Source organism: Hordeum vulgare, chromosome 4H (assembly GCF_904849725.1).
Source record: "Hordeum vulgare subsp. vulgare chromosome 4H, MorexV3_pseudomolecules_assembly, whole genome shotgun sequence".
Classification (NCBI taxonomy): Eukaryota; Viridiplantae; Streptophyta; class Magnoliopsida; order Poales; family Poaceae; genus Hordeum; species Hordeum vulgare.
The window spans coordinates 545,851,489-545,864,232 of record NC_058521.1 but is presented as its reverse complement, the minus strand read 5'-3'; the positions used below and the strand labels follow the sequence as shown (position 1 = coordinate 545,864,232).

The 12,744-nt window shown below is 46.2% G+C and overlaps 1 protein-coding gene and 1 long non-coding RNA gene across 2 annotated transcripts; both read right to left on the bottom strand.

Moving 5' to 3' along the window:
- Positions 1–863: 863 nt before the first annotated feature.
- LOC123446891 lies at positions 864–2,136 on the bottom strand. The gene is made up of 2 exons (XR_006631454.1): positions 2,079–2,136; positions 864–1,043 (listed from the first exon to the last, which is right to left on the bottom strand). It is a non-coding gene; the product is annotated as an uncharacterized LOC123446891 (long non-coding RNA).
- Positions 2,137–11,733: 9,597 nt separating this feature from the next.
- LOC123450726 lies at positions 11,734–12,466 on the bottom strand. The gene has a single exon (XM_045127841.1). The coding sequence runs from the start codon at positions 12,361–12,363 to the stop codon at positions 11,734–11,736; it is 630 nt and encodes a 209-aa protein (XP_044983776.1). The 5' UTR covers positions 12,364–12,466.
- Positions 12,467–12,744: the final 278 nt, after the last annotated feature.

The following is a 12,744-nucleotide window of genomic DNA, read 5'->3' as shown; positions in this document are numbered from 1 at the left end:
TTATATTAAATTTTTAGTATATATATATATAGCTGCAAAAATATTGAAACACACACAATATACACATTACTTGCACTTCATTAAAAAATTGAAAACAAATGTATTCAACGGAATAATGAAAAAAATGTTTGGAGTAACATAAGACAAGGAAAAACATTGGGCTCACTTGAAGGTTGCAGCAAGCTGGAATGAATCCTAACTTTTTCACTTGATGCATCATATCTAGCTTCGATGTCTGAAAAAGGCTTAAAATACAGATAATCTGGCATTAGAACAAGACACAACCTGGTATTTCAAAGGAAATATATACAACCTGAGATCTTTTGGCACTTGCATATAAAGGTTGAGGTATCACCTGCAAAAACTCCAAAAAATCAAACAGAAATCCGTTGTGAGTAACTGCAAATCACAAAAAATATCAACAGTCCCAACATATATAACCAGTGAACGGAAACGGTAGTGTAAAATCAAAATAATAGGTAGGTCCTTTCCTGAGCACAAATCATAATAATCGGTTGACGTGAAATTAAAGCTTCTAGAGCTACCTCACAGGTGAAGAATTGTGGCTTATTAATGGGGTATGCCGGTCTTGTGACATCCTCAGCTTTTGCTACAGTGAGCATTGTAATTAAGCTACAGTGATGACCATGATCAACAACTAATCATTTTGCTAAATTGGATATGATCAAGTTGAAATTCATATCTCTTTTCAAATTCCACGCAAAATGACTCTGAATTATATGGAAATAAAATAATTCCCCAAACAGCATCGGAAAAATGTTGCACAATTGTGGAATAATCCAAAACAATTATTATTAAGGAAACCAACATCACCCTCGATGTTGGTGTGGACCCCCACCATCAAAACAGAGTCATTTTTGCATTTAAAAGTGCTCTTAAATTCCATGGAAAAATCCAAACATATTCCAATGGGCCCAATTATTTTTGTGGTACTAATCAAATGGAGCTCTCTTGGTCTCTTGGTCTCTTCAGCCCTCCCAGCCTTTTGCATCTTTTGTTGTTCTAGAGATGCACCGGGAGATCTACAATTTGAGGCTAAAAGTTTCAGAAATGACAAGTTATGCTATATTTGCAAGGAAAATAGACTATAGTTAAATTAAAATGGGACTATCTTATGTTAAGTGTCCACTCCTCCAGTGGAATTAAATGGACTATTTGTTGAGATTGTAAATTGATTAAGTTAAACAATAGGTATTGAAGTGAATCATGTTTTGAACAGTTTTCAGCTACTAACTGAAATTGTTGAGGTTCTGAAAATGTTCAGGTTTGCACTTATAGCTGTACTTTTACAATTTAGGACCATTAATCTATAGATAATGTTGTGGATTAATTCCAAAAATGAAGTGCAATCTCTACAAAAAGAGTGTACCTGCAATATTATTCAGATTAAATGCAGTCTAGTTTGTTAACTGAATTTGTTACTACTCCATGAGTCTAGTTTTTCTGTTTCCTAGTTTGTTAACTAAATTCGTATTAAATTCATTCTAGACTGACTTTTAGACTGATTTTCCACCAAAATTCAAAATACACTGCTCAGTTTCAAAATGGAAAATACACTTCTTACTTTTACAAACTAAAAATTACTGTATGACAGTACAAAACTTGCTTGCAATAAAAGCCCAACTCTCTAAAAGTGAAACCTTAACTAACTTTTAGACTGTATTTTTACTCCAACTTTTTTTTATATTCAGATCATTTTAACTGACATTTAGACTGACTTCTAGATAGAATTTTAAACTTGTTTGCTTGCATTAAGCCGACAGTACACTTCATATTCAGATCAGGAGCCAAGCTCTAAAATTGAATTTTTAACTTACTTTTCAACTGAATTTTTACTACAACATCTGTTACAATTTCAGTTTCAGATAGAGATTATATTCAGATTAGGAGACTGACTTTTTATTCAGTTTAAGATAAGGAGAACAGAGAATCTACAATTCTATTGTAACATCCCAATCAATTCAACTTAAGCAAAGAATCTATAGTACTCAGGCCAATCAGTATGAAAGCATCTGTCTAAGCAATCGAAGAATCTACAACACCGACGAGGAGCAAACCTTCAGGTTGGTGTGCTTGACGATGGAGTCCCAAAGCGGGCGGATGAACATGTCAGAGCTGGCCGCTCTCCTGCAGCCGCGGCTGCTGTGTGGCCGTAGCCATGCCGTAGTCAGACCTGCACCTGATGCACAAACCGGCTCGAGTGTAAGATGGATCGAAAGAATAAGCTTCGTCGCACTGTCTTGTTAGTACCCGCCGCAGATCGAGCACGGCCACTGCAGATCAGAGCCCACGACGGGAAAAAATGTTGGAATTATGCCCTAGAGGCAATAATAAATGTATAGTTATTATTATAATTCCTGTATCAAGATAATAGTTTATTATCCATGCTATAATTGTATTGAATGAAGACTCATTTACATGTGTGGATACATAGACAAAACACCGTCCCTAGCATGCCTCTAGTTGGCTAGCCAGTTGATCAATGATGGTCAGTGTCTTCTGATTATGAACAAGGTGTTGTTGCTTGATAACTGGATCACGTCATTGGGAGAATCACGTGATGGACTAGACCCAAACTAATAGACGTAGCATGTTGATCGTGTCATTTTGTTGCTACTGTTTTCTGCGTGTCAAGTATTTATTCCTATGACCATGAGATCATATAACTTACTGACACCGGAGGAATGCTTTGTGTGTATCAAACGTCGCAACGTAACTGAGTGACTATAAAGATGCTCTACAGGTATCTCCGAAGGTGTTAGTTGAGTTAGTATGGATCAAGACTGGGATTTGTCACTCCGTGTGACGGAGAGGTATCTCGGGGCCCACTCGGTAATGCAACATCACACACAAACCTTGCAAGCAATGTAACTTAGTGTAAGTTGCGGGATCTTGTATTACGGAACGAGTAAAGAGACTTGCCGGTAAACGAGATTGAAATAGGTATGCGGATACTGACGATCGAATCTCGGGCAAGTAACATACCGAAGGACAAAGGGAATGACATACGGGATTGTACGAATCCTTGGCACTGAGGTTCAAACGATAAGATCTTCGTAGAATATGTAGGATCCAATATGGGCATCCAGGTCCCGCTATTGGATATTGACCGAGGAGTCTCTCAGGTCATGTCTACATAGTTCTCGAACCCGCAGGGTCTGCACACTTAAGGTTCGACGTTGTTTTATGCGTATTTGAGTTATATGGTTGGTTACCGAATGTTGTTCGGAGTCCCGGATGAGATCACGGACGTCACGAGGGTTTCCGGAATGGTCCGGAAACGAAGATTGATATATAGGATGACCTCGTTTGATTACCGGAAGGTTTTCGGAGTTACCGGGAATGTACCGGGAATGACGAATGGGTTCCGGGAGTTCACCGGGGGGGGGGGCAACCCACCCCGGGGAAGCCCATAGGCTTTGGGGAGACACACCAGCCCTTAGTGGGTTGGTGGGACAGCCCCAAAGGGGCCTATGCGCCAAGGATAAGAAATCAAAGGAAAAGAAAAAAAAAGAGGGAGGAGGTGGGAAGGGAGGAGGACTCCCTCCCACCAAACCTAGTCCAACTCGGTTTGGGGGGGGAGAGTCCTCCCCTTGGCTCGGCCGACTCCTTGGGGGTCCTTGGACCCCAAGGCAAGGCCCCCTCCCTCCTCCTATATATATGGAGCAATTAGGGCTGATTTGAGACGACTTTCTCACGGCTGCCCGACCACATACCTCCACGGTTTTTCCTCTAGATCGCGTTTCTGCGGAGCTCGGGCGGAGCCCTGCTGAGACAAGGTCATCACCAACCTCCGGAGCGCCGTCACGCTGCCGGAGAACTCTTCTACCTCTCCGTCTCTCTTGCTGGATCAAGAAGGCCGAGATCATCATCGAGTTGTACGTGTGCTGAACGCGGAGGTGCCGTCCGTTCGGTACTAGATCGCGGGATTGTTCGCGGGGAGGATCGAGGGACGTGAGGACGTTCCACTACATCAACCGCGTTCTCTAACGCTTCTGCTGTACGGTCTACAAGGGTATGTAGATCACTCATCCCCTCTCGTAGATGGACATCACCATGATAGGTCTTCGTGCGCGTAGGAAAATTTTGGTTTCCCATGCGATGTTCCCCAACAGTGGCATCATGAGCTAGGTTCATGCGTAGATGTCTTCTCGAGTAGAACACAAAAGGTTTTGTGGGCGGTGATGTGCGCTTTGCTGCCCTCCTTAGTCTTTTCTTGATTCCGCGGTATTGTTGGATTGAAGCGGCTTGGACCGACATTACTCGTACGCTTACGAGAGACTGGTTTCATCGTTACGAGTAACCCCGTTAGCTCAAAGATGACTGGCAAGTGACGGTTTCTCTAACTTTAGTTGAATCGGATTTGACCAAGGAGGTCCTTGGATGAGGTTAAATAGCAACTCATATATCTCCGTTGTGGTGTTTGCGTAAGTAAGATGCGATCCTACTAGATACCCTTGGTCACCACGTAAAACATGCAACAACAAAATTAGAGGACGTCTAACTTGTTTTTGAAGGGTATGATTGTGATGTGATATGGCCAACGATGTGATGTGATATATTGGATGTATGAGATGATCATGTTGTAATAGAAATATCGACTTGCACGTCGATGGTACGGCAACCGGCAGGAGCCATAGGGTTGTCTTTATACTAACGTTTGTGCTTGCAGATGCGTTTACTATTTTGCTAGGATGTAGATTTAGTAGTAATAGCATAAGTAGCACGACAACCCCGATGGCAACACGTTGATGGATGATCATGGTGTGGCGCCGGTGACAAGAAGATCGTGCCGGTGCTTTGGTGATGGAGATCAAGAAGCACGTGATGATGGCCATATCATGTCACTTATGAATTGCATGTGATGTTAATCCTTTTATGCACCTTATTTTGCTTAGAATGACGGTAGCATTATGAGGTGATCTCTCACTAAAATTTCAAGACGAAATTATGTTCTCCCCGACTGTGCACCGTTGCTACAGTTCGTCGTTTCGAGACACCACGTGATGATCGGGTGTGATAGACTCAACGTTCACATACAACGGGTGCAAAACAGTTGCGCACGCGGAACACTCGGGTTAAGCTTGACGAGCCTAGCATGTACAGACATGGCCTCCGAACACATGAGACCGAAAGGTCGATCATGAATCATATAGTTGATATGATTAGCATAGGGATGCTTACCACTGAAACTATACTCAACTCACGTGATGATCGGACTTGGGATAGTGTAAGTGGATCATGAACCACTCAAATGACTAGAGAGATGTACTTTTTGAGTGGGAGTTTAGCATATAATTTGATTAAGTTGAACTCTAATTATCTTGAACATAGTCTAAGTCCACTTTGAATATATTTGTGTTGTAGATCATGGCTCATGCGACAGTCATCCTGAATTTTAATACGTTCCTAGAGAAAGCTAAGTTGAAAGATGATGGAAGCAACTTTGTAGACTGGGCTCGTAATCTTAAGCTAATCTTACAAGCTGGGAAGAAGGATTATGTCCTTAATGCTGCGCTAGGAGATGAACCACCCGCTACGGCTGATCAGGATGTTAAGAACGCTTGGTTAGCACGTAAGAAGGACTACTCAATAGTTCAATGTGCAGTCTTGTATGGCTTAGAACCGGGACTTCAACGTCGCTTTGAGCGTCATGGAGCATTTGAGATGTTCCAGGAGTTGGAGTTTATCTTTCAGAAGAACGCCCGAATCGAGAGGTATGAGACCTCCGATAAATTCTATGCTTGCAAGATGGAGGAAAACTCGTCTGTCAGTGAACATGTGCTCAAAATGTCTGGATACTCAAACCGTCTAGCTGAGCTGGGGATTGAACTCCCGCAAGAAGCTATCACTGACAGAATCCTTCAATCACTGCCGCCAAGCTATAAAGGCTTTGTGTTGAACTACAACATGCAAGGGATGAACAAGTCTCCCGGCGAGTTGTTTGTGATGCTGAAAGTCGCAGAGTCTGAACTCCGTAAAGAGCATCAAGTGTTGATGGCGAGCAAGATCACTAGTTTCAAGAGAAACGACAAAGGCAAGAAGGGCAATTCGAAGAAGAGCGGAAAGCCTGTTGCCAATCCGCCGAAGAAACCCAAGGTTGGACCTAAGCCTGAAACAGAGTGCTTCTATTGCAAGGGTATGGGTCACTGGAAGTGCAATTGCCCCAAGTATCTGGCAGATAAGAAGGCGGGCAAAGAAAAATCAGGTATATTTGATATACATGTTATTGATGTGTACTTAACCGGCTCTCGTAGTAGTGCCTGGGTATTTGATACCGGTTCTGTTGCTCACATTTGCAACTCGAAGCAGGAACTGCGGAATAGACGAAGGCTGGCGAAAGACGAAGTGACGATGCGCGTAGGAAACGGTTCAAAGGTTGATGCAATCGCCGTCGGCACAGTGTCACTTCAGCTACCATCGGGATTAGTGATGAACTTAAATCGTTGTTATTTAGTGCCTGCGTTGAGCATGAACATTATATCTGGATCTTGTTTATTGCGAGACGGTTACTCTTTTAAGTCTGAGAATAATGGTTGTTCAATTTCTATGAGTAACATCTTTTATGGTCATGCACCGAATGTGAGAGGATTGTTCATATTGAATCTTGATAGCGATACGCATATACATAACATTGAGACCAAAAGAGTTAGAGTAAACAATGATAGCACCATATTTTTGTGGCACTGCCGCTTGGGTCATATTGGTGTAAAACGCATGAAGAAACTCCATGCTGATGGACGTTTGGAGTCACTTGACTTTGATTCACTTGACACGTGCGAACCATGCCTCATGGGCAAGATGACTAAAACTCCGTTCTCCGGAACAATGGAGCGTGCAAGTGACTTGTTGGAAATCATACATACCGATGTGTGTGGTCCAATGAGCGTAGAGGCACGCGACGGATATCGTTATTTTCTCACCTTCACTGACGATTTGAGTAGATATGGTTATGTCTACTTGATGAAGCACAAGTCTGAAACATTTGAAAAGTTCAAGCAATTTCAGAGTGAAGTGGAAAATCATCGTAACAAGAAGATCAAGTTCCTGCGGTCTGATCGTGGGGGTGAATATCTGAGTTTCGAGTTTGGTGCTCACTTAAGACAATGTGGAATTGTTTCGCAGTTAACACCGCCTGGAACACCACAGCGTAATGGTGTGTCCGAACGTCGTAATCGTACTTTGTTAGAGATGGTGCGATCTATGATGTCTCTTACTGATTTGTCGTTATCATTTTGGGGTTATGCATTAGAAACAGCTGCATTCACTTTAAATAGGGCACCATCAAAATCCGTTGAGACGACACCATCAGAACTGTGGTATGGCAAAAGGCCAAAGTTGTCGTTTCTTAAAGTTTGGGGATGTGATGCTTATGTAAAAAAGCTTCAGCCTGAAAAGCTGGAACCCAAAGCGGAAAAATGCGTCTTCATAGGTTACCCAAAAGAGACAGTTGGGTACACCTTCTATCTCAAATCCGAGGGCAAAGTGTTTGTTGCTAAGAACGGAACTTTTCTTGAGAAGGAGTTTCTCTCGAGAGAATTGAGTGGGAGGAAGATAGAACTTGACGAGGTTGTCGAACCTCTCATCCCTCTGGATGGTGGCGCAGGGCAAGGGGAAACCTCTGTCATTGCGACGCCGGTTGAGGAGGAAGTTAATGATGATGATCATGAAACTCCAGTTCAAGTTTCTGTTGAACCACGCAGGTCGACGAGATCATGCGCTGCTCCAGAGTGGTACGGTAATCCCGTCTTATCAATCATGTTGTTAGACAACAATGAACCTGCAAATTATGAAGAAGCAATGGTGGGCCCAGATTCCAACAAATGGCTAGAAGCCATGAAATCCGAGATAGGATCCATGTATGAGAACAAAGTGTGGACTTTGGAGATACTACCTGAGGGCCGCAAGGCTATTCAGAACAAATGGATCTTTAAGAAGAAGACGGACGCTGACGGTAATGTGACCGTTTATAAAGCTCGACTTGTGGCAAAGGGTTTTTCACAAGTTCCAGGAATTGACTACGATGAGACTTTCTCTCCCGTGGCAATGCTTAAGTCCGTCAGAATCATGTTAGCAATAGCTGCATTTTTCGATTATGAAATCTGGCAGATGGATGTTAAAACGGCGTTCCTTAACGGTTTCCTTAAGGAAGAGTTGTATATGATGCAACCTGAAGGTTTTGTCGATCCTAAAAGTGCTAACAAGGTGTGCAAGCTCCAGCGATCCATTTATGGACTGGTGCAAGCATCTCGGAGTTGGAACAAACGCTTTGATGAGGTGATCAAAGCATTTGGGTTTATACAAGTGGTTGGAGAATCTTGTATTTACAAGAAAGTGAGTGGGAGCTCTGTGGCGTTTCTAATATTATATGTAGATGACATATTACTGATTGGAAACAACGTAGAGCTTTTGGAGAGCATAAAAGGTTACTTGAATAAAAGTTTCTCTATGAAGGACCTAGGAGAAGCTGCTTACATTCTAGGCATTAAGATCTATAGGGATAGATCAAAACGCCTGATAGGACTTTCACAAAGCACATACCTTGATAAAGTTTTGAAGAGGTTCAAAATGGAACAGTCCAAGAAAGGGTTCTTGCCAGTGTTACAAGGTACGAGATTGAGTAAGACTCAGTGCCCAGCAACTGATGAAGATAGAGAGCATATGCGCTCCGTCCCCTATGCTTCAGCCATAGGTTCTATCATGTATGCGATGCTGTGCACTAGACCGGATGTTAGCCTGGCCATAAGTATGGCAGGTAGGTTCCAGAGTAATCCAGGAGTGGATCACTGGACAGCGGTTAAGAATATCCTGAAGTACCTGAAAAGGACTAAGGAGATGTTTCTCGTGTATGGAGGTGACGAAGAGCTCGCCGTAAAAGGTTACGTCGATGCAAGCTTTGACACAGATCCGGACGACTCTAAGTCGCAAACCGGATACGTATTTATTCTTAATGGGGGTGCAGTAAGCTGGTGCAGTTCCAAGCAAAGCGTCGTAGCAGATTCTACATGTGAAGCGGAGTACATGGCTGCCTCGGAGGCGGCTAAGGAGGGTGTCTGGATGAAGCAGTTCATGACGGATCTTGGAGTGGTGCCAAGTGCACTGGATCCAATAACCTTGTTCTGTGACAACACTGGTGCCATTGCCTTAGCAAAGGAACCAAGGTTTCACAAGAAGACCAGACACATCAAACGACGCTTCAACCTCATCCGCGACTACGTCGAGGAGGAGGACGTAAATATATGCAAAGTGCACACGGATCTGAATGTAGCAGACCCGCTGACTAAACCTCTTCCACGGCCAAAACATGATCGACACCAGAATTGTATGGGTGTTAGATTTATTACAATGTAATTCACATGGTGATGTGAGGGCTAGATTATTGACTCTAGTGCAAGTGGGAGACTGTTGGAATTATGCCCTAGAGGCAATAATAAATGTATAGTTATTATTATAATTCCTGTATCAAGATAATAGTTTATTATCCATGCTATAATTGTATTGAATGAAGACTCATTTACATGTGTGGATACATAGACAAAACACCGTCCCTAGCATGCCTCTAGTTGGCTAGCCAGTTGATCAATGATGGTCAGTGTCTTCTGATTATGAACAAGGTGTTGTTGCTTGATAACTGGATCACGTCATTGGGAGAATCACGTGATGGACTAGACCCAAACTAATAGACGTAGCATGTTGATCGTGTCATTTTGTTGCTACTGTTTTCTGCGTGTCAAGTATTTATTCCTATGACCATGAGATCATATAACTTACTGACACCGGAGGAATGCTTTGTGTGTATCAAACGTCGCAACGTAACTGGGTGACTATAAAGATGCTCTACAGGTATCTCCGAAGGTGTTAGTTGAGTTAGTATGGATCAAGACTGGGATTTGTCACTCCGTGTGACGGAGAGGTATCTCGGGGCCCACTCGGTAATGCAACATCACACACAAGCCTTGCAAGCAATGTAACTTAGTGTAAGTTGAGGGATCTTGTATTACGGAACGAGTAAAGAGACTTGCCGGTAAACGAGATTGAAATAGGTATGCGGATACTGACGATCGAATCTCGGGCAAGTAACATACCGAAGGACAAAGGGAATGACATACGGGATTGTACGAATCCTTGGCACTGAGGTTCAAACGATAAGATCTTCGTAGAATATGTAGGATCCAATATGGGCATCCAGGTCCCGCTATTGGATATTGACCGAGGAGTCTCTCGGGTCATGTCTACATAGTTCTCGAACCCGCAGGGTCTGCACACTTAAGGTTCGACGCTGTTTTATGCGTATTTGAGTTATATGGTTGGTTACCGAATGTTGTTCGGAGTCCCGGATGAGATCACGGACGTCACGAGGGTTTCCGGAATGGTCCGGAAACGAAGATTGATATATAGGATGACCTCGTTTGATTACCGGAAGGTTTTCGGAGTTACCGGGAATGTACCGGGAATGACGAATGGGTTCCGGGAGTTCACCGGGGGGGGGGGGAACCCACCCCGGGGAAGCCCATAGGCTTTGGGGAGACACACCAGCCCTTAGTGGGCTGGTGGGACAGCCCCAAAGGGGCCTATGCGCCAAGGATAAGAAATCAAAGAAAAAGAAAAAAAAAAGAGGGAGGAGGTGGGAAGGGAGGAGGACTCCCTCCCACCAAACCTAGTCCAACTCGGTTTGGGGGGGGAGAGTCCTCCCCTTGGCTCGGCCGACTCCTTGGGGGTCCTTGGACCCCAAGGCAAGGCCCCTCCTCCCTCCTCCTATATATATGGAGCAATTAGGGCTGATTTGAGACGACTTTCTCACGGCTGCCCGACCACATACCTCCACGGTTTTTCCTCTAGATCGCGTTTCTGCGGAGCTCGGGCGGAGCCCTGCTGAGACAAGGTCATCACCAACCTCCAGAGCGCCGTCACGCTGCCGGAGAACTCTTCTACCTCTCCGTCTCTCTTGCTGGATCAAGAAGGCCGAGATCATCATGAGTTGTACGTGTGGTGAACGCGGAGGTGCCGTCCGTTCGGTACTAGATCGTGGGATTGATCGCGGGATTGTTCGCGAGGCGGATCGAGGGACGTGAGGACGTTCCACTACATCAACCGCGTTCTCTAACGCTTTTGCTGTACGGTCTACAAGGGTATGTAGATCACTCATCCCCTCTCGTAGATGGACATCACCATGATAGGTCTTCGTGCGCGTAGGAAAATTTTTGTTTCCCATGCGACGTTCCCCAACAAAAAAATCACATTTTCACTAATACGGAGGGACATGCGAGAGGAAGAGAGAGCCGCCGGTCGCCGTAGCATCACTACTGCTCCCCCCGGAAGCCACTGTTGTTGGCAATGCAGGAGGCGGCCAACAGGGGATCGGAGGAGAATGGGAAGGGCGTCGGGGGATGGACAGCGGCGCATGGCGCAGCAGCTGCTGCTCGCCGCTGGTGAAAGCGGAGTTGTACTACGACCAGAAGGCGTCGCTGGGGCCGCCGGGGATGACGTCGGACTTGAGCGTGCGGACGTTCAGCGGCCGGTTCGAGAAGGAGCACTACTCGGCCTCCTTCTCCGCGGCGGGGTCCGAGGCGAGCGCACGCCACCGCGGCAAGGCCCATGGCGCGAGCTACATGGCCAACACGGAGTCGTCACGCGCCAAGCAGGCGCGGTCGCAGAGCGCGCCGCGGCATCGCCCCGAGGCGGCCTCGCCGTCGCGGTCGTACGAGCGGCCGCCTAGTGGTAGCGGCGGCCGGCGCAGGGCGTCCCTCGACCCGCGGGATCTCGCTGGGGCGACGACGCCGTGGGGTGGGGCGGGGCACCATCAGCCCCGACACCGACTGCATTGGCGGCGGCGGCACTTCCAGTGGCCGCCGCGACCGCCGCAGCCACCTCCTCGAGGGAATCCCTTTCCCCGACACCCTCCAAGGCTACCCCGCAGCCCTCGGCAGCCCTCTCCGCAGCGAGCCCCGCTTCCCCCTCGTGCACCGCGGCAGGCGTTGGCGGCGCAGCGGCCCCCTCCCAGTTCCAGCGCCGGGCGCCCTCCGCGCGGAACGGCACGGGAATCTGCCGCGACAGCTGCTGCACGGCGCCGCCGACGGAGGCGCCGAGGTCGGAGCCCGCCTGCCCGAGCCGGCCGCCGATCTCGACGAAGGAGGCGACGGCCACGGCGGGGAGGTCGACGCCCCCGCCGCCGACGAAGGGCACGGCGGGGAGCTCGATGTCGAAGGGGATGAGCTTGAGCGGCAGCGGCAGGGCGGGCCACGGGAGGTGCGGCGGCTGCACGTGGAGGAGGTGGCCCGAGACGCCATGCGCGAGCCTGTAGGCCAGGTCCTGCCCGTGATTACAGGGGACGTTGCTGGGCATTTTCTCCTCTTTTTTTCTTGCGTGATTGGAAGTTTCGTTGGTGGAGTATGTTCAGCCAATTGTAATTGCTAAGTACACCCAGCGGACGGTGGATTAACGAGGGCTGTTAGATTAAGATCTGTGGGATTAATCGTGGGGTGCTGATTGGTTGTTTTTTTATGGGGCGTTTGATGGGGTGTCTGTAGTGTAATTCTTGTTCGATTGTTTAATAGTAGTATAGATAAGAATTATAGGTTTTGTTGCTTGCTAAATTTATATCCGGAAGTAACCACACATAGTGCTCAATATCGAATCAAATCTTTATTCTCTCAAACCCTTCATAATTCTAACATGGAGACATCACGCAACGGAAATCATCGACTTGGACATTAGAAAATATCA

What these genes read in the sequence shown, in the direction of transcription:
- LOC123450726 (XM_045127841.1), bottom strand. Translation starts at nt 12,363, where the DNA reads ATGCCCAGCAACGTCCCCTGTAATCACGGGCAGGACCTGGCCTACAGG.